Here is an 18,926-nt window from a genome sequence, read left to right on the forward strand (position 1 = left end):
CACTAACTAGCAGTCACTGCTCCCTTATCCATTCCTGTTGCCAGGTGCAGCCAGGCGCATTAATGGGAGAAATACATGACCTTCTTTTCTCTTCCCTTGGTTGGGCACCTTCCTGCAACTGGACGAAGATGGTTGAGGACGTTTGGGAGCCATCACAAGCACAAGGAGCACAGTTGTTAAGAGAGCAGAGTAGCACATGTGCAAACGGAAAGTGTTTAACCTGGATTGTCACTGAGGCGAGCGAGCACACTGGCCCAGCCACCTGGGACAAGAGACACACCTTATGGAACGCCATAAATCTCACATGCACCCTATCCCGCAGTGAAAGTGCCAATTTAAAACTACCTGTAGACATTCTTGGGTACATCCAGGGTGTCATCCGAAGAATCAAGGCCGAGAATTAAAAATCCGTGAATTGTAAGGGCCTGCTGTATAGTATTTACATACAGATTTAACTGCTAGATTTATGGGGCATAAAAAAATAGTATTTAATACAGTAATAATAATGAGATAACCAAACTCACCTTTTGGAAGTAATGCATGTTAAGTGTAAACCTGATCAGATTTTCCCCATGATACAACATAGCTCAATGCAGGGTGAGATGTTGGTCCCAAGCTTCTGGCATGTATTCATGAGACACTTACTCAAGGCCACTGACACTAAGAACCAAAGCTGTAAAGAAAAGAAACAAAACAAAACATTGGTTATACAGCAGTACTTCTTGTAAAATAGAGCAGCTAATGAAGATATACATCTATTTAGTTAATTGCAACTGAGAATCAAAGTACTGTACATCAACTATATCTTTTAATACTATTCCATCCTTAAATGGGTGGGACAGATATGAGCCTGGAAAGAAAATAAATAATTTTTGTGGTTAATATATGTGAGGTGAAAGAAAGTAATTCAAGCCTTATGCAATACTTAAATGCATCATATAAATTAAATTTGCTCATTACCTGATTTGACAATGAGATATTCATCCATTTTCACCCAATCAAACATGTCATGCATATTCTCTTTTATTTTTCCTGGTATTATCAACTCCTTCACTAAGAGATGCCACTTTAATATTCTATTTTTCTAATGTCATGCAATTTTATTCAGTTAAGAGGGGACCCAATACACAAGGGGTCCACTGGCATATGTCTGTACTGTACAGTAATTCAACAACTCAGATTTACTAACTCAATTTATCTCCTATGTCAGACATGGGCAATCTCTCAGTCATGGGCCAGATATGATTTAGGCAAACCCCGTTATTCATATCCTCGTATTCAGAACCCTGTTTATCCGCAATCAATTTATTGTTACCCATTTCCACTATTTGCAATGCTTGCCCTGTTTATTAGCAAATTTTTATAAAAATTTTGAACCGCCGAGCCTCAACTGTAGAGTAGGACAGCGGTGCACGATTCCTCCGCCATATGCCCCGCCACCTCAGTCTCACACCTGCTGGCGTGTGTTTCTGTGATCTCGAGTTGTGTTTTGTGTGATCTTGCAGTTGTGTTTTGTGTGATCTCACAATGCTTAGCGACCAGCTACTAAAACTCCCAGCAATATTGTTAAGAGATCACGCTGTGGCAGCTACATTGGACGGAAATGGATATCGAGAAAGACATGAACACGGAGAAGGAAAGTCAGTGATTGGGCTGGTAATGGTTTGGCTCTCTATGGTGCAGTCTATAGTTAAAAGCACGACAATATCAAGGAGATGGCCGGGTCTGCAACACCACTGATGGCTCTTAGCGTGACAGGTTCTGTGATGCTGAGATGGAGAGTATGGAGCGGATGTTGAGCACGGATTAACGACCAGACCCAGCGCCTTAAAACACCTTTATCACAAATGCATGATTCAACAGAAGGCAGTGGAGACCAACAGCTTTCAGTGCAAATTGACAGCGATAATGAGTGAGATGGCTGACGACCCTGGCAGGAGGAGAGGAGGCTGACGACCCCAGTGAGGAGAATGAGGTGGCTGACACCTGGCAGTGAGGAGAGTGAGGTGGCTGACGACCCTGGCAGGGGAGGAGAGTGAGGTGGCTGACAACCCTGGCAGTGAGGAGAGTGAGGTGGCTGACGACCCTGGCAGTGAGGAGAGTGAGGTGGCTACGACCCTGGCAGTGAGGGAGAGTGAGGTGGCTGACGACCCTGGCAGTGAGGAGAGTGAGGTGGCTGACACCCTGGCAGTGAGGAGAGTGAGGTGGCTGACGACCCGGCAGTGAGGAGAGTGAGGTGACTGACGACCCTGGCATTGAGGAGAGTGAGGTGGCTGACACCCTGGCAGTGAGGAGAGAGGTGACTGACGACCTGGCATTGAGGAGAGTGAGGTGGCTGACAACCCTGGCAGTGAGGGAGAGTGAGGGTGGACGATCCTGGCAGTGAGGAGAGGAGGTGACTGACACCCTGGCAGTGAGGAGAGGAGGTGGCTGACGATCCTGGCAGTGAGGAGAGTGAAGTGGCTGACAACCCGGCTTGCCTCACCCCAGTAAACCTTCACCCCTCCCCTAATGCCAACTTCAGCAAGCAAGCAACAAAGCACATCAGAGATAAATTAACAGTCTCGTTTAAAACTTACCTCACACACCACACATAAACACTCCACATTCAAACATGTAAGTACCTGTATACTGTAACAGTACAGAATTTGTAAACATATACGACCAATAAACTCAAAGTGTTTGTCATTGATGTTTATTTGATATTATTCCCTCATTTCTTTATTTATTTTATGTTCTATATGTATTGAGTAAAACAATTGTTAAAATCTGACAGCCATGACCACCCATATCCACCCTATTTACATTATTTATGGGAGAAATTGACTCACTATTCGTAATTTTGATATTTGCAACGAGTTTCAGGCACATAACCTTGTGATAAGTGAGGCAGCCTTGTAATTTCTGAGGGCCAACCCACCAAAATTTCTGTCCTTCCTAAGCTAAAAGTAATGTTAATAATGTACAGTATTAGCACGGACAGTGAAGCAGTTTATGATATTTTCAGTTTACAATCAGTCTTTTTCCTATTTATGAAACAAATCAATCATATTATATTTTTAAGTACAGTGGTCCCTTGGTTAACGAGCTACCGTTAACGAGTTACCCTCCATAAGATTCTTAACTTCGTTAACGAGCAATCCCTCGATTAACGAGTTTCTAAGCTGACCTGAACATGTTTCGCATTTGAATTTGTCCACCAGCTGTAGTATTAGTCCGCCAGTACAATAATCGGTTCTAGGGTTTAAATTCTTACCATTTTAGTAAATATCAAGAAGTTTATACTATTCAATAATTTTAAAAGTTTAATATTAAATTTTTAGTAATTTTAACAATTATTGAACATGCCATCCAGCCTGCCAACACACCATACAGGCATCAGTCTTTGTGTCTTTTCAGTGGAGGAACATCTTGCTTGAGACTCTTCAACTAAATGCTTTTTTCTGTTTGCAAGCAAATTATTGGTCATTTTGAAATTTATTTTACATATTGACAATATATAATGCAGTGCAGTGTTGATTAAAGAACATAATCTTGAATTACACCAAGAGAACTAAAATTTTATGGGTGAAATGGCGCACTTCTCTTCCACCCCAATGCCTTCTCTTCTCCTCCACCCCCATTCTAATTCCCATCATCATCATCATCATCCAGGAGCCTTCTACATACACACCTCAAAGTAATTGTACTTTCTACCTTTTTTGTTGAATTTAGGCAATTTTGGTGAGTGGAACCAGTACCCCAAAACCCATTGAAACAATGATTTGGTTAACGAGTTTTTGGTTAACGAGCAACATTCTAGAACGGATTGTGCTCAGTAACCGAGGGACCACTGTACAGAAATATCTCCGTTAGCGAATCCCTCAAACCTGTAACTCTCCGATAGCGGAATTGAAATTTTCAAAAATTGTTCCCCAAAGCCATAATTTTCCGAAAAACCCGGCTTTGGGAACGATTTTCCGAGGGCACGTTTACCGAAAATTCTGGGGATGGGGAGTTTTTTCTGTGTTTGAGGCGCATTTTCTAAAGATAGCGAGAAAATTTTCTGTTACCCGAAAATTACGGAAATTCTGGGGATGAGGATATTTTTGGGTTTGAGAGATGATGTAATGGGTAATTTCTGGAACTTCGAGCAATTTTTCCGCTACTCGGAAAATTCCAGGGATGAGGATTTTTCGGGTTAGAGATGATGTAATGGGCAATTTTCTGTTACCCGAAATTCCGAGGATGAGGGATTTTTTGCAGGTTTGAGAGAGTCGCCTCATATCCAGAAATCTTCATCTCTGAAGTGCTCTGCACCAATTGTTCGCTAACGGGATATCACTGTAGTATGTTAATGTTTCTTGACATTTAACAGAAGATGAGTAAGCAGTCTCTGAATAAGCTAAACATTTTCTGACTTATGAGACACACCACCGACAATGATGTTAATGATAATTCATGATGAGAAACTAAAATGAAACAACCTATAGGCACATATATTTATCTATTTATTATACAATATATATATATATATATATATATATATATATATATATATATATATATATATATATATATATATATATATATATATATAATATAATAAAATAATACAACAAAAAAACAACACACACAACAACACACAACACAACAACAACACAACAACACCAACAACAAAAAAAAAAAAAAAAAAAAAAAAAAAAAATAGTCTCGATTTACGCAGATTTGGTTTACGCGTTTGGTCATTTACGCGGCACCTAGCCAGACTGACAATTTTTATTTATGCGGTTCATTCCATCATTTGCGCGGGAAGCGGCGCGGGCAGGGTGCGCACAAGGTCGCCCAGTCAACAAAACATAACCGAGTTCTTCACCCGCCACCCACCACAGCCAGCTCAAGTCAGTGATAGTGAGGATATAGACTTTGAGGGGTTTGACAAAGAGGTCCTGCAAGCCTCTGTGGTGGATAGTGATACAGGTGATACAAGTGATACAGGTGAGGGCCAATAATCTGCCCTCTGCCTCAGAACCAACCCCCCATCCCCGTGTGCCCAGCCATCTCTTCTACTAAGTAAGTGTTAAAAAACCTAATATTATTGATATTTCTCTTAAATATTAATTGTGTGTGCATACCATCATAAAATTAAGATACAGTAAAACCTCGATTAACCGACTTTCGGATTAACCGTCAATCCCGAACTCCTAAAAAAAAAAAAAAAAAAAAAAAAAATTTTTACAGGGCTTAGCCCACCCGGGCACAGGTCACTGACCCACATCGGGGCCTGGGGGGCGATAATATAATAATATTAATAATGATAATAATAATAATAATAATATAGGTTGTACCTCTCTAGTCCGGCAACCTCGGGACCTGACCGGTGCCGGACCATGGAAATTTCAGGACCATGGAAATTCACCCTTTTCCTGGATAGATAGTGACTTGGCTTGGAAGCACTAGCACCACTTTCTCTGCTTCATGGTCTCTTTGAAGACACATTGAAGGGATAAATGTCGTACAGCTGCTTCTCAAATTTCGCAAGTTTTTAATTCGACGTTTTCTATTTGAACACAAAAAAAACAACACACTTAAAAATTTTCACGGCGGAAACTCGAATTTCGACGTGTTTGAACGGCCCACCAACGTTCAGACGACGTGCACAATCTGTAAACAGCGTCATTTCTCTTATGTACAAAAGATTCATTATTGTTTATTACTGAAAGACTTTTTGATTGAATTAATGTTTGTGTGTGCAAAATAAGCAATACAATTCATTAATAATAAGTAGAATATTAAAACACGAGGAAATGAGACAGCATTGTTTTCGTTGATTACAAAACTAGTGACTGACTGAAGAAAATAATACCTTGGTTGTAGCTGTAGTAAAATTAATATGGTTGTTTTAAGTAATGTTATTTAATGTTAATAAATGGAACAATAGAAGTAGCTAACGATAATGGTAAAGAAAAAAGAGAGATCACGTATGTAAGTGCGCACACGTGAAAACATATCGTAATTACTTTACATAAGAATATGAAAGCAACACTTATTTACTGTTCATATATATTTTAATTAATGTTTCTGAATTTGTTTTTATTGAATTAATGTTTGTGTGTGAAAAATTAACAATACAATTTATTAATACAGTAGTACCCCGATTTACGCGGTCAATTGAACCCACAGGGTACCGCAGAAAGTGAAAACCGAGTAAAGTGAACAACAGAACATATGGGATTAATTCCAATAGAGACTGGCCTGACCCCCAAACTCCACTTTTTCTGACACACTACCTATGTTGTAGTAAAAGTAACATCTAAATTTTATGATGGTATGCTCACACAAATAATAATTAAGAGAAATATCAATAATATTAGTTTTTTTAACACTTACATTAGTAGAAAAGATGGCTGGGCACACAGGCAGAGTGCAGATTATTGGCCCTCACCTGTATCACTTGTATCAATTGTATCACTATCCACCACAGAGGCTTGCAGGGCCTCTTTGTCAAACCCCTCAAAGTCCATGTAAGTCCATATCCTCACTATCACTGACTTAGGCCGGCTGTGGTGGGTGGCGGGTGAAGAACTCGGTAATGTTTTGATGACTGGGCGACCTTGTGCGCACCCTGCCCACGCCGCTTCCCGCGTATATGAGTAGATGCACCGCGGAAAGTGAAAGTTCGGTTCTGGCGAGGCACCGCGTAAATGAGAAATCGCGGAAAGTGAAACCGTGTAAAGCGGGGTAATACTGTATATATAATGTGTATGCATTTTTTTTTGGGGGGGGGGGTAAGGCTAAAGTCTAGGCATGGTAAGAAATAACTGATGATTTACTGATATGGTATCTAGGTTTTTTCAGTGAATTTATTGGTCTTCAACCCCTTTATACTGCCCCTGTCTGATCAAGAACAGCTGGATAAAATGAAATCTTGGTCAATGGTCAGGGATTTCTGCATTCAGGAAAAGATATTACTTTATGGCATGGTCTCTTTCAGCCTCTCTTGTCAGGTTCTTAATTCTAATGTAATTTTTTACAACCTCCACCAACGTCATTCTTATCCTATCCCTGGCTCTCCTCCATTCTATCCACATGCCCAAACCATTTCAATCTGCCTCTATACAAAATTTTGCTAACACTAACAATGCTCAACAGCCCTCTTAGCTCTTAACATGGTTCCCTGTCTTTCAGCGTCACATTACACACCCACCTCACCATTCTCATTTCAGCTCACTCAAGCATGCATATGCCATCCTCTTTAAAGAACCATGTTTCACTGCAATACAGCATCACACTTCTCATGCCAATTGCAGACATCCTTCCTCTCACACAGAAGTTAGGCCCTCTTGCTATCAGTGAGCCAACATTATTGCACAATTTAATGGGTAAGCATATTTCAATCGTATCAATTTTAAGTTCTATGAAAATTATCCTACAAACATTTTTAAAATTGACTTTTTACCTGTTTAACAGATGTTGGCATCTGCTGAGTAGAAAGGTTATGTGTAACTGTCTCATAAAGCTGGGGATACTGTTCTTGAGTAATGCCATGTGCTGTCCACTCCTCCATAATTCGTTCTAGTAAAGGTATCCACAGAGGAGGTGCAATCACTTCTAATTTCATATCTTCATTTTCATGAATATGATCATCTTCAGAATTAACTATTCCATTTACAATGTTCATTTCACCTTGGCCCTCTTGATCATCTAGGTTCTTTTGCTTCCTTATACTTCTCATAAGGTAACAGTTATATACTTCCTTCTCTACACTGACCTGCTGCAGTAGTTCCCGGATAACACTGTGGCAGCAAGATACTGCCTGGAACCACTGTAGAAGATGAGATTTTATACACATTAAAATAAAGGTATGTTAAAGAAAGATTTACCTTGTATAAACTCTGCATTTTCATAACAATATTTACATAGTACTTCCATAAGCAACGATAGATAAAAATTAGGTTCCACCCACCATTGAAACCATCTATTATAGCAATTTTTACCCCTTAAATACCATATTAAAGCCCTTATTTACCATCAATTGTATACCCCCCAAACATTATTATAAAAAGTACGCTAGTCAATATATTCAAAATTGAACTTCAATGTCTAATAATGATGTGGGCTGCTAAATGCATACAATATGGCATTGCACCTCTATACAAGACAGAAGAGTTGCTTCCCACACTCTTTCATGTTTCCAGTCTGTTGTATGAAGTGAAGTAAAATAGTAATACATGCCCTTACTCTTATGCTGTATTGCACATGACAAGAGATGATATCTAACATTCACCTCTGCCAAAAAGTCGACCATGCATAAATGCATGTGGCCTATGGTCCAACATTACACAAATTAATTCAGCTAATAATACAGTGCATACACACACATCAGTCAGCCCCCAGTGAGACGAGACGTGTCCTGTAGGCGCTCGTGATTGGCAGCCAGGTCAAGTCTATTTGACCCCCCCCCCATATCCCAACTCCCTACCAACCTCACTACACCAGAATTTATCAGCAAAACATTCAAATGATCAATGCAATGATTGGTTACGAAACACTGATCCGATTTTGTATTCCAAGAAAAACACACACATAAAAAAATGTGATTCACAGCAGTGTAACACCAGGCCGTGGACACTTTGTCGGTAACCTTCAAAGTGCCAGTGACAAGGACCACCGCGGTATTTACATATACCGTGAGTACTGTGTCGGCGACCCTTTAAGAGCCTGAGACAAGGACTAGCGGTGTTTATGACTAGACACATATTAACCGATGTCTATCGGTGTCAGCGGCCCTCAGAGTGCCCCCATTGAGTTTATGGCCACCTCGGACGAACACATCCCCCTGTCCAAAACAACAGATATCAATAGATGTCCACCAGTGATGTATTCCCGATGCGCCCTGTACAATCTAAAGCATGGGAATGGTTAACCTGATGGCAATTTTATCGCATGACTTAAGTGACTGAACATATTCCATGCTCGCAACAGTAGACAAGACGTTATAAATAGAAGCCCATTAGGACCATCACCTCCACTAAAAAAACAGAGAAACCTACTCCTGACAGACCGTACCAAAACACTGAAGTGCCCCGAATATCGTACGGTCTCCCCTCCTTACTGCTCTCCAATGTCACTTCCTTAGCTAATATATTTGACGAACTGGCAACCACAGTCCAATCAGTTGCTGCCAATGTTGTTGCCATATGCAAAGCTTGGCAAATTGTTCCTGAAATGTGCCACATTGAGGGATATCAACTCTTTTATCACCTTCATTCACATGGAAGTGGAGGGGGCGTTACCCTCTTCTGTCAAGATGAACGATGTCCGTCACACCTGGATGTTTTAGTCCCAGCTGACGTGGAGGCATTATGGGTACACGTTGTGCCACGTGCCCACCCGCGCCACACTGCTTCTATTATATACTGTATGGCATACCATCCACCTCGCACACCCACCAGAGACACTCTTATCAATCACCTCATTACCACCTCAGAGTTAGGTACCCATGCGCCAAGCTAGTACTATGTGGGGATTATAACAAAATTGACACCACTGATATCCAGGACCAGCTGCTACTATCACAAGTTGTGAACTTCTCCACACAAGGTCAAAATAACCTTTGATCTTATCTTAACTGACTTAGCGGATCAGTACCAACCACCTCAACCAATGCCTCCTATCGGGTGTAGCACACACCTATCAGTGCTCTGGTCCCCAGCTGCCATTACCAGCTAAGTACAGAGACCCTACATCAAGACCTATAGGCCGATTACTGACTCTGCAGTGCGTCTCTTCGGGCACTGGATAGTTCACCATCCCTTGACTGAAATACTTAGTGTGGATGACGTGGACACCAAATAGATAAATTATACCAACACCACCACGGAAGCTCACCACCACTTCTTCCCCGAGAAGTCCGTCAGATCACACCCAGTTGACTTGCCCTGGATCACACCTCGGATCAAATAGTTTATGCAACAGAGAGACAGTGCCTTTTATCTCAATGACCACAACCGCTATGGGTCCCTTCACAACCAAGTCATCCGTGAAATACGCACTGCAAAGAAGTCTCACTACCTAATGAAGTTGCATCACCTAAAGCAGACCAACATCAGTCAGTGGTATGGTAAGCTTAAAGAACTCTGTGGACTAAACAATAAGATGCACCCCCTCCTCTTCCTTAGCCATCTCACTAATGGCGATGCAGCTGAGCAATCAAACAACCATTTCACAACTATATGCCAGACGCTTCCCCTGTTTGACACAACCAGTCTCCCTGCATATCTACCAGCCTCCTTTCCCACTGACTTAGTAAAAGAATTTGAAGTAGCAAAACGTCTGGACAAACTGAAGTTAAAGCGCTCCACCACCCCCATTGACTTACCAATGAAACTCTACAAGGAGTCCTCGCCGGAACTAGCTAAACCCCTCTGCTCCATCATCAATACTTCCCTCAGCCAAGGAAGAGGCCCAGCTGACTGGAATACCTCAAATGTATCGCCAGTGCCCAAGTCAACCAGCCCACAATCCTTAAATGAGCTAGGTCCCATTGCCGTCACCCCAATACCCAACTTAATCTGTGAAAGTTTCGTGCTTGACTGGGCTTATAATGATATTGCAGGCGCCATAGATCCTCAGCAATTTGGCAATATGAAAACTTCCTCCACCACTCACTGCCTTGTCAGATTTCTTGACTACATATACCGCCCTCTGGAAAAACGAAAGACGTCTGTGGCTGTCGCCTTCATTGACTTCACCAAAGCATTTGACCTAGTCGACCACAATTTAATTAACAAACGACTGACCTCGGGTTTCGAAGAAATCTTATACTGTGGCTTACAGACTTCCTTAGTGACCAATGCCAAGCCGTACGCTTCTGGGGGCTGTCTCTACTTTTCAGTCTCTCACCTGTGGCCTTCCCCCAAAGCACCAAGATGTGACCACTCTGCTTCCATATGCTTATCAGTGATACCCTAAGAGAAACCTCTGCTCGCTGGAAATATGTCGACGTTTCCACCAATGGGATCACTGTGTATAACTCGGCTGCCGACTACACCGCCCTCCAGGATATATTGAAAAGTCTCCATAATTGGGCCACCAACAACCACGTCACCATCAACAATACCATGATCATGGTTATGCACATCAACCTCTCCTCTAACCTTGTCCCACCTCCCTCCATTACTTTAGGCCCCAACACACTCCAGGTTGTGGACTCCATTATGCTCCTCGGCATTACTATTGATAAACTAAACTGGAAAACACACGTCAGCACAGTTGTCAAATCATCCAGTTTTCGTCTCCAACTCCTTCGCTGATTCAAGTCCCTCGGAGTTCCTGCGCTCGAACTCCTCCGTGTTTACTCAACATTCATACTTCCTGAGCTCAACTATGCCTCCCCTGCCTGGTCTTCCTCCCTAAATGCCACACAATGTAAACACACAGAAAAAGTTCAAAAGAGGACATAAAGATTATTCTCTCCCCTTCCTACTCCACATACCAAGAAGCGCTCAACACACTGACCCTCTCAGCTCTCTCTGACCATCACCACGACCTCATCTGCAAATTTGGTGAGAAGCTTCTGCACCATCCCCGACACCGGCTCCTACTTCCACCCGAGATCCCTTATCCGAGTGTCACTGATTGCTATAAGAACAGCCCAGTCCTAACCATTGCAAAATTTATCAACAACTCATAATCAACCAGTGTATTCACTCCCAGTCAATCTTGATTTTTTGTACTGTCACTATGTTGAAATGCCCTGTAGTATAACCTTCTCCCCATCTAATTATTATCATATTTGTATCACTTATGTTACTTGTATATTTTCAGCCTTCGGGCTGCCATGCTCTTTCAATAAACCATTAATTATTATTATAACAGACACACACACACACACACACTACTACTACTACTACTACTTTGTTGTCACAATCATCCAGCTATGATACAATGATATGAGTTATTAGGGATGTCACCTTCATTGGTGAGTTTTGAGGTGACTAAAGAGGCCGATACTGGACTGGTAGAGTTGTTCACATAAATCGCACATGTGGAGGGCTGCATCGAGTGTGGCAGGGGGGGTGGCAACGTCTTTCCGGCGTTGGTGCTTGTCTGCTTCGGTTTGCAGTCGGCTAACTCGAAAGTATTGACACCTTCTCGTATGGTGCTCCTCCAAGCGTTACAAAGTGGAGTAATCACCTCCCAGGTGAGGGGGTCGATTTGGCACTTTTTCAGGTTTGTCTTAAGACTATCCTTATACATTTTCAGTTGCCCACCGGCGTTACGTTTACTATTCGTTAGATGACTGTAAAGTAGTTGCTTTGGCAGTCTACTGTCGTCCATGTGGGTAACATGGCCAATCCAGCATAGTTGTTCATGGATAATGGTAGCCTTGATGCTCCTACAGTTGGTGTCAGCAAGAATACTGGCATTTGTTCTCTTGTCTTCCCAGCGAACTCGGAGGATGGAATGTAGACTACGTTGGTGAAAGTTTTCAAGTGCCTTGAGGTTCCTCCTGTATGTGACCCATGTCTCACTGCCATATAGCAGGGTAGGGAGGACCACTGCTCAATATAAATGTAACTTTGTAGATAATTTCAGCTCCCTACAGCTGAAAACACTGTTTTGGAGTCTGCCAAAGGCTTCAGATGCACATCTGATCTGATGCTGAATCTCTTCATCGATGTCTGCAGTGGTGGACAGGTGGGAGCCGAAATACCGAAAGGGGGTAGTACCGCTAAGCTGAATGGACGGTGGAGGTGTGTCCGAGCCAGGGGCAGGTTGAAAGAGAATCTGAGTCCTACGTACATTCACCTCAAGGCCGAAGTGTGCATACGCATCTGCGTAGGTGTTCAGGATCTCCTGCAGGTCGTGTTCAGTGTGAGTCTGCATACTGAAGTTCAGTAATGAACCTGCCGACACCTTTGTTCGAGCCTGGAGTCGTCTTATGTTAAAAAGACTTTTCATCTGGTACTCAATGTCCACCCCGCCAGCTAAATTGGCACTGGCACGAGTAAGGAAGGCAGCCAAGAAAATGAAAAAGAGAGTTGGTACCAGTACACACTTGTTTAACCACTGTCTGGATGGGGAAGAACTCAGACTGGGTGCCGTTGTACAGGACACTGCCGTTCATACCATCGTGGAGTTGCCTCACATGGCGATGAATTTTGGTGGGCAGCCACAACAGCTGAGGGTCCACCAGAGAGCTTCCCTGTTCACCGAGTTGAAGGCCTTGGTTTGGTCGATGAAAGCCACATACAGGTCAAGACACTGTTCTCTGCACTTTTTCTGTATCTAGCAGGCAGCAAAGATCATGTCAATGGTGCCACGTAATGGTCTAAAGCCACATTGAGATTCTGGGAAAGATTTCTGCCTCAGGAAAAAGTTTGTTTTGGAGGACTCAGGTAATAATCTTTCCAGCTATGGACAGCAGCGAGATCCCACAGTAGTTGCCACAGTCTGATGGGTCTCCCTTGTTCTTATAAATATTGACGATGGAGGCGTCATTAAGAGCATGGGGGATTTTCTCCTTTTCCCATATATTCTCCAGGAAAGAGCGGAGACGGCTGGTAAGCAAAGGTCCTCCTGCTTTATACACCTCGGCTTGGATTCCATCAGGCCCTGAGGCTTTGTTATTTTTCATCTGTTTGATGGCAGTAGCTACCTCCTCCAGGGATGGAGGATAGCTGAGGTGGGTCAGCTCTGGATGCTGAGTGACCTGCTGGGTAGTCAGGACATCCACATCGGTGTTTCAGTTGAACAGTGAATGGTAGTGCTCTTTCCAGTGCTGAAGGAGGCTTTCATCGTCTTTAATTATGGCGTTACCATCGGATGAGTGGAGGGGGGGCTGCGCCACAAGTGGTAGGCCCATAAAATGTTTTAGTGGAATTGAAAAATTTGCATATCTTGTGCTAATCTGCAAATTTTTGTGTTTCACATGCTTTATTTTAAAGCCAGTCGTTTCTTTAGATTGTGAAGTTCCTGCTGGGGCGCCGCTTTCTTCTTGCGGAAGGGCATCAGCTTTGGTCCGAGACTGTGGGTTGTTCTGCCAGTCAGTTAGAGCAGCGCGCTTATCATCAATGAGTACATTGATTTCCGGGCCATTTTCATCAAACCAGTGTATTTTTTCGATCTGGCGAAGGGTCTCTCTGCAGGTTTTTGTCATGACAGTGTCAAGAATATCCCATTTGGTACTGGGAGTTGCATTGTTTGCTGTTGGGTTGTTTATAAACCCATGTTCGAATTGCTCTCTGAAAGCATGTGCTACCGCTGGATCCTCCAGACGCTTAGTGTTAATACCACTTCTGGAGGCTTGTTGCTTTCGCCCTTTTGGGGCGACTTGAGGAGAGAGCTTGGCTCTGACAAGCCAATGATCAGTGTCACAGTGGTCTGAGCCACGCCATGGCACAGGTGATGAGGACATCTCGGCGATCTCTTTCTCTGACAATGATGTAGTCAATTAGATGCCAGTGTTTTGATCGTGGGTGTTGCCACGAGTCCTTGAACTTGTCGGCCTGCCTAAACAAGGTATTGGTGATAGTGAGGTTGTGTGCAACACACTTGCTGAGGAGGAGTAGGCCGTTGGGATTACACATGCCTAGTCCATTTCTCCATATGGTTCCCTGTCAAATGTCAGCATCTCTGCCAACTCTGGCATTGAAGTCGCCAAGGAGTACAACCTTGTCTTCTCTGGGGATAGAGGTTAGCACTCTGTCGAGGTCGGGGTAAAAGACCTCCTTGATGTCATCCTCTGCATCCAGTGTTGGGGCGTACGCACTGATGAAGAAGGCATGACCTGAGTGATTCAGTGGGACTCGAAGCGTTATGAGGCACTCGTTGATCCCAATAGGCATCTCAGTTAGCCTGTGTAGGATGCGTTGGCGGATGACAAAGCCAACTTCATAAATGCGGTTTCTCTCCGCAGCAGGCTTACCCTTCCAGAAGAAGGTATAGCCAGACCCCCGTTCTGTGAGTTGGCCCTCATCTGGGAGCCGGGACTCACTAATGGCTGCTATGTTGATGTTATACCTAGCCAGCTCTTTTATCACAAGGGCAGTTCTTCTTTCAGGATGCACATTTGTGACAGTATCCAGAAGGGTCCTGAAATTCCATGCAGCGACCATAAGAGGTTGTATGATTTGTTTTTGTTTGGATCTGTGATTCTGGTTGTGTTTTTGACTGCATAAGGATGACCTTACTGGGTGCGGTTGCCTAGTGAGGTTTTTTTTTTAGGCAGGCTAAGTTTAGGGCACCTTTTCTAGCCCTTTCCCCATGTGGGATGAGCAGAGTGGCTCCTCAGTCGCACAGACAGGACCGGATTGCACTGCTGCCTAGATCCCATTGCCATAGGACTTTAGGGGGTATAGGAGTTTTGATGAAAAAACACACACACACACACACACACTACTACTACTACTACTACTACTACTAATTTGCTGTCACTCAGAATCGAGTATGACGATCATCCAGCTATGATAGAATGATATGAGTTATTAAGGATGTCACCTAGGTTGATGAGATTTGAGGTGATTAAAGAGGATGATACAAGACTGGCATGGAGGGAGAGAACTAACTGAGCAACCCTCCCCCCTCACCCACCCACAATGGTTTGCCTACCACACCCACACACACCCTCCAACAACACCCCACACCCTCCAACAACACCCCACACCTCCAACAACACCCCACACCCCTCCAACACCCCACACCCTCCCAACACCCCACACCCTCCAACAACACCCCCACACCCTCCAACACACCCTCAACAACACCCCACACACACACCCCCAACCCACACCCCCCACACACACCCTCCAACAACCACCACACACCCTCCAACCACACCCCACACACCCACCCTCCAACAACCACCCACACACACCCTCCAACAACTACCCCACACACCCTCCAACAACCACACACACCTTCAACAACCACCCACACACACACACACACACCCACAACCACCCACACACACACACACACCTCAACAACCACCACACACACCCTCAACAACTACCCACACACACCCTCCAACAACTACCCACACACACCTCAACAACCACCCACACACCCCTCAACAACTACCCACACACACCCCTCCAACAACCACCCACACACACACCCTTCAACAACCACCCACACACACACACACACACACCCTCCAACAACCACCACACACACACCCCTCCAACAACTACCCACACACACCCTCCAACAACCACCCACATACACACACACACACCCTCAACAACCACCCACATACACACACACACCCTCCAACAACCACACACCCTCCAACAACCACCCCCACACACCCTCAACAACCACCCACACACACTTCACCATCCCACACCCTCCAACAACAACCCACACACACCCTCCAACAACCACCCCCACACACTTTCCATTAACCATCGCCACACACACCCTCCAACAACCACTCACACACACTCTCCACTAACCATCCCCACACACACCCTCCAACAACCACCCCCACACACTCTCCATTAACCATCCCCACACACACCCTCCAACAGCCCGATCCTAACACCATCCCGAACCATTGAAGCTGCCGGACTATCAGGTCCCGGATTAGTTGGGACGAACCTGTATTGTAATGATGGTAATGATGCACACTTTATTTTTATTACGGGGATTAGCCCACCATAATAAAGATCAATAGTGAGAAACGATATACGAGTATGTACGTATGTTGTGTTGTCAGTAATAAGAGAAACAATTGAGACCCTACAATTGTGTGTAAATGAGGCAGAAAGTCAGATCAGCAACCTGGGACTTGGTCACAATTTTTGTGATGCCATATGGCAACAGAGTCTACCATTAGACAATACATAATGCTTTCAATATCTTCCCAGGCGGTAGTACCTCTCTGTTTGGTACTAGGAGCAAATACTCCTCAGTTTTTACGACTTCTCTCCCAAGTTTTTCCCAGGGAGTCGAACATCTCTTCTAATTTTGACCAATGTTAAGTGAGTGAATGTTAAATGAAGGATACCTATATGTCAACTGATAAAGGCAGTCACCACACATCATTCTGCTTCAGAGAGATAGACAGGTAAACTATATTATAAGTTATCATGAATAAAAATAATATACTGTTGACTTTAACTGTAGAGAAAAAAGCACATAAATGTACAGTTAATAACAACAACATACATTACTCACATTAAGTTTAGGTAAATGACTCAAGAAAGACTTGATCTTCAACTGATCATGCCTTAGAGAGGCTTCTTTAAGGGCTAAAAGTCCAACTGAGTTAGCCAAGTCTTCATTTCCAGTATGCTCATACAACTTGGCTGAGACAAATAGCGACCCAGGATCACTTCGTCTAGCCATGGTACGAGCAGCATCTTCCACACGACCAATGCTCAACTGTCTGAAAATATGCATAAAACAACTTCTTTTTAAATAGTACAGTACTGTATAACTGTTCATTGACTTCTCATGTGAAAAATAACTGGCCAAGAGTGAGGCCATGCAAATATCTTTTAATAAATTTTCAATACTGCAATGCATTTCAACTCGCTGTAGTGAATATTTACTCGTAAAAATACTATTTTTATATATCCTGTACATTTAAAAAAATATATATAAATTATACAATTCAAACTATAAGAGAAAACATAACATTTTCAATATTGGTGAATTTTCTGGAGTAACTATGGAATACTTCCAAGATTCAACTCTGGCTTTTCGACACAAAATTTTGCTGGGAAAAATCAACTAAAAAATAAAGGTGTGGATAGGTCTGGTGTTTGGGAACAGATGGGAAACAACCGACACGTCAACATGTTCACTGTACAGTAAAGAGTTAACATTCATACAGTGCCTTATTTATAACAAGTACACCTCTACTGCCAAGGCTGTGTGGTGTTTATGTAATGTGAATGAGCCGAGCGAGTGAACCACTGTATGGCGTGAATGAGTGTGTGCACGAGTGCTGTCCTCCAGTGGCGTGATTGAGGTGTGCATGAGTGCTGCCACCTAGCGGTGTAAATGAAGTTGGATGTCTGAGTAGTTAGATGACATAGCACGAGGTTTCGTGGTCATGTGTATTACCCTGTGAGACAGACTGTTTCCTGCTGCACCACTGTACAGACCTCTCCCAGTAAACTGCATCTGTGAAGACTGTTTCATTCAACCGTCAGGAACCAAGTAGAACTTGAAGAAGAGCAAGTTGCGATCTTTTTATATGGACGAGCCATGCTGTATCTATCTTTTCTTCGGAAGGATCTTTCAGCAACTTTTTTTTTTAATAAAACCAACTACAGTACATTATACGTACAATTAATTGCTCTTTCACATGAAACCAGATAAAAAGTGAAAAAGAAAAATTAAATAATTTTGACAGTTTTCAATAAAACTTTTCAAAACAATAAGTGTCGGATAAAAAAGAAGTTATTTTTACACTTTATATTGGTGAAATAAAAAAATCAATATGAGTAATAATAAGCCTGGTAAATTGAAGAAAAAATCTAAAAAAATTTCCCAAATTATTCACTCTTTTTAGTTTTGCCATTATTTTCATAAATTTTCTTTGTTTTATTATTCCACTGGTTAGTATCAGTGTCTAGGTACGTTATGGAGGTTTTAGAATTTTGCTAACATATTCAGTTTGGCTGTAAGTGATTTTAGGCAAAAAAATAATTCCATCCACATATTGTGTACTGTTCTGTAATACATACTACTGTATTCACTATAGATCTTTGTTTAAACCAAAATATAATACAGTATACCTTTCTGTGTGATGGTAATGCTCAGGTATTTATTGTATCCACAGAAGAGAATTTATAACACAATTTACACACGTGATGCTTACAAGTTTCAATAAGTAAAATATTGTAAAATATAAATAAATGATTGCTTTGTAAACACTTATAAACACTTCACAGGGAGCTTCTTTGCTGGGACAACTATGATGTCTT

At 42.8% G+C, this 18,926-nt stretch overlaps 1 protein-coding gene across 1 annotated transcript in view; it reads right to left on the reverse strand.

The window, feature by feature from the left end:
• Positions 1-596: 596 nt before the first annotated feature.
• LOC121877245 (gem-associated protein 5-like) overlaps positions 597-18,926 on the reverse strand; it is a gene marked incomplete at its 3' end in the record, with an annotated part of 94,779 nt that continues 76,449 nt past the window's right edge. Inside the window, 3 exon segments of the mRNA XM_042382891.1 lie at positions 597-673; positions 7,439-7,804; positions 17,167-17,377. Coding sequence (XP_042238825.1) covers positions 597-673; positions 7,439-7,804; positions 17,167-17,377 — 654 coding nt within the window.

This window comes from Homarus americanus, unplaced genomic scaffold (assembly GCF_018991925.1).
Source record: "Homarus americanus isolate GMGI-L3 unplaced genomic scaffold, GMGI_Hamer_2.0 scaffold367, whole genome shotgun sequence".
NCBI lineage: Eukaryota > Metazoa > Arthropoda > Malacostraca > Decapoda > Nephropidae > Homarus > Homarus americanus.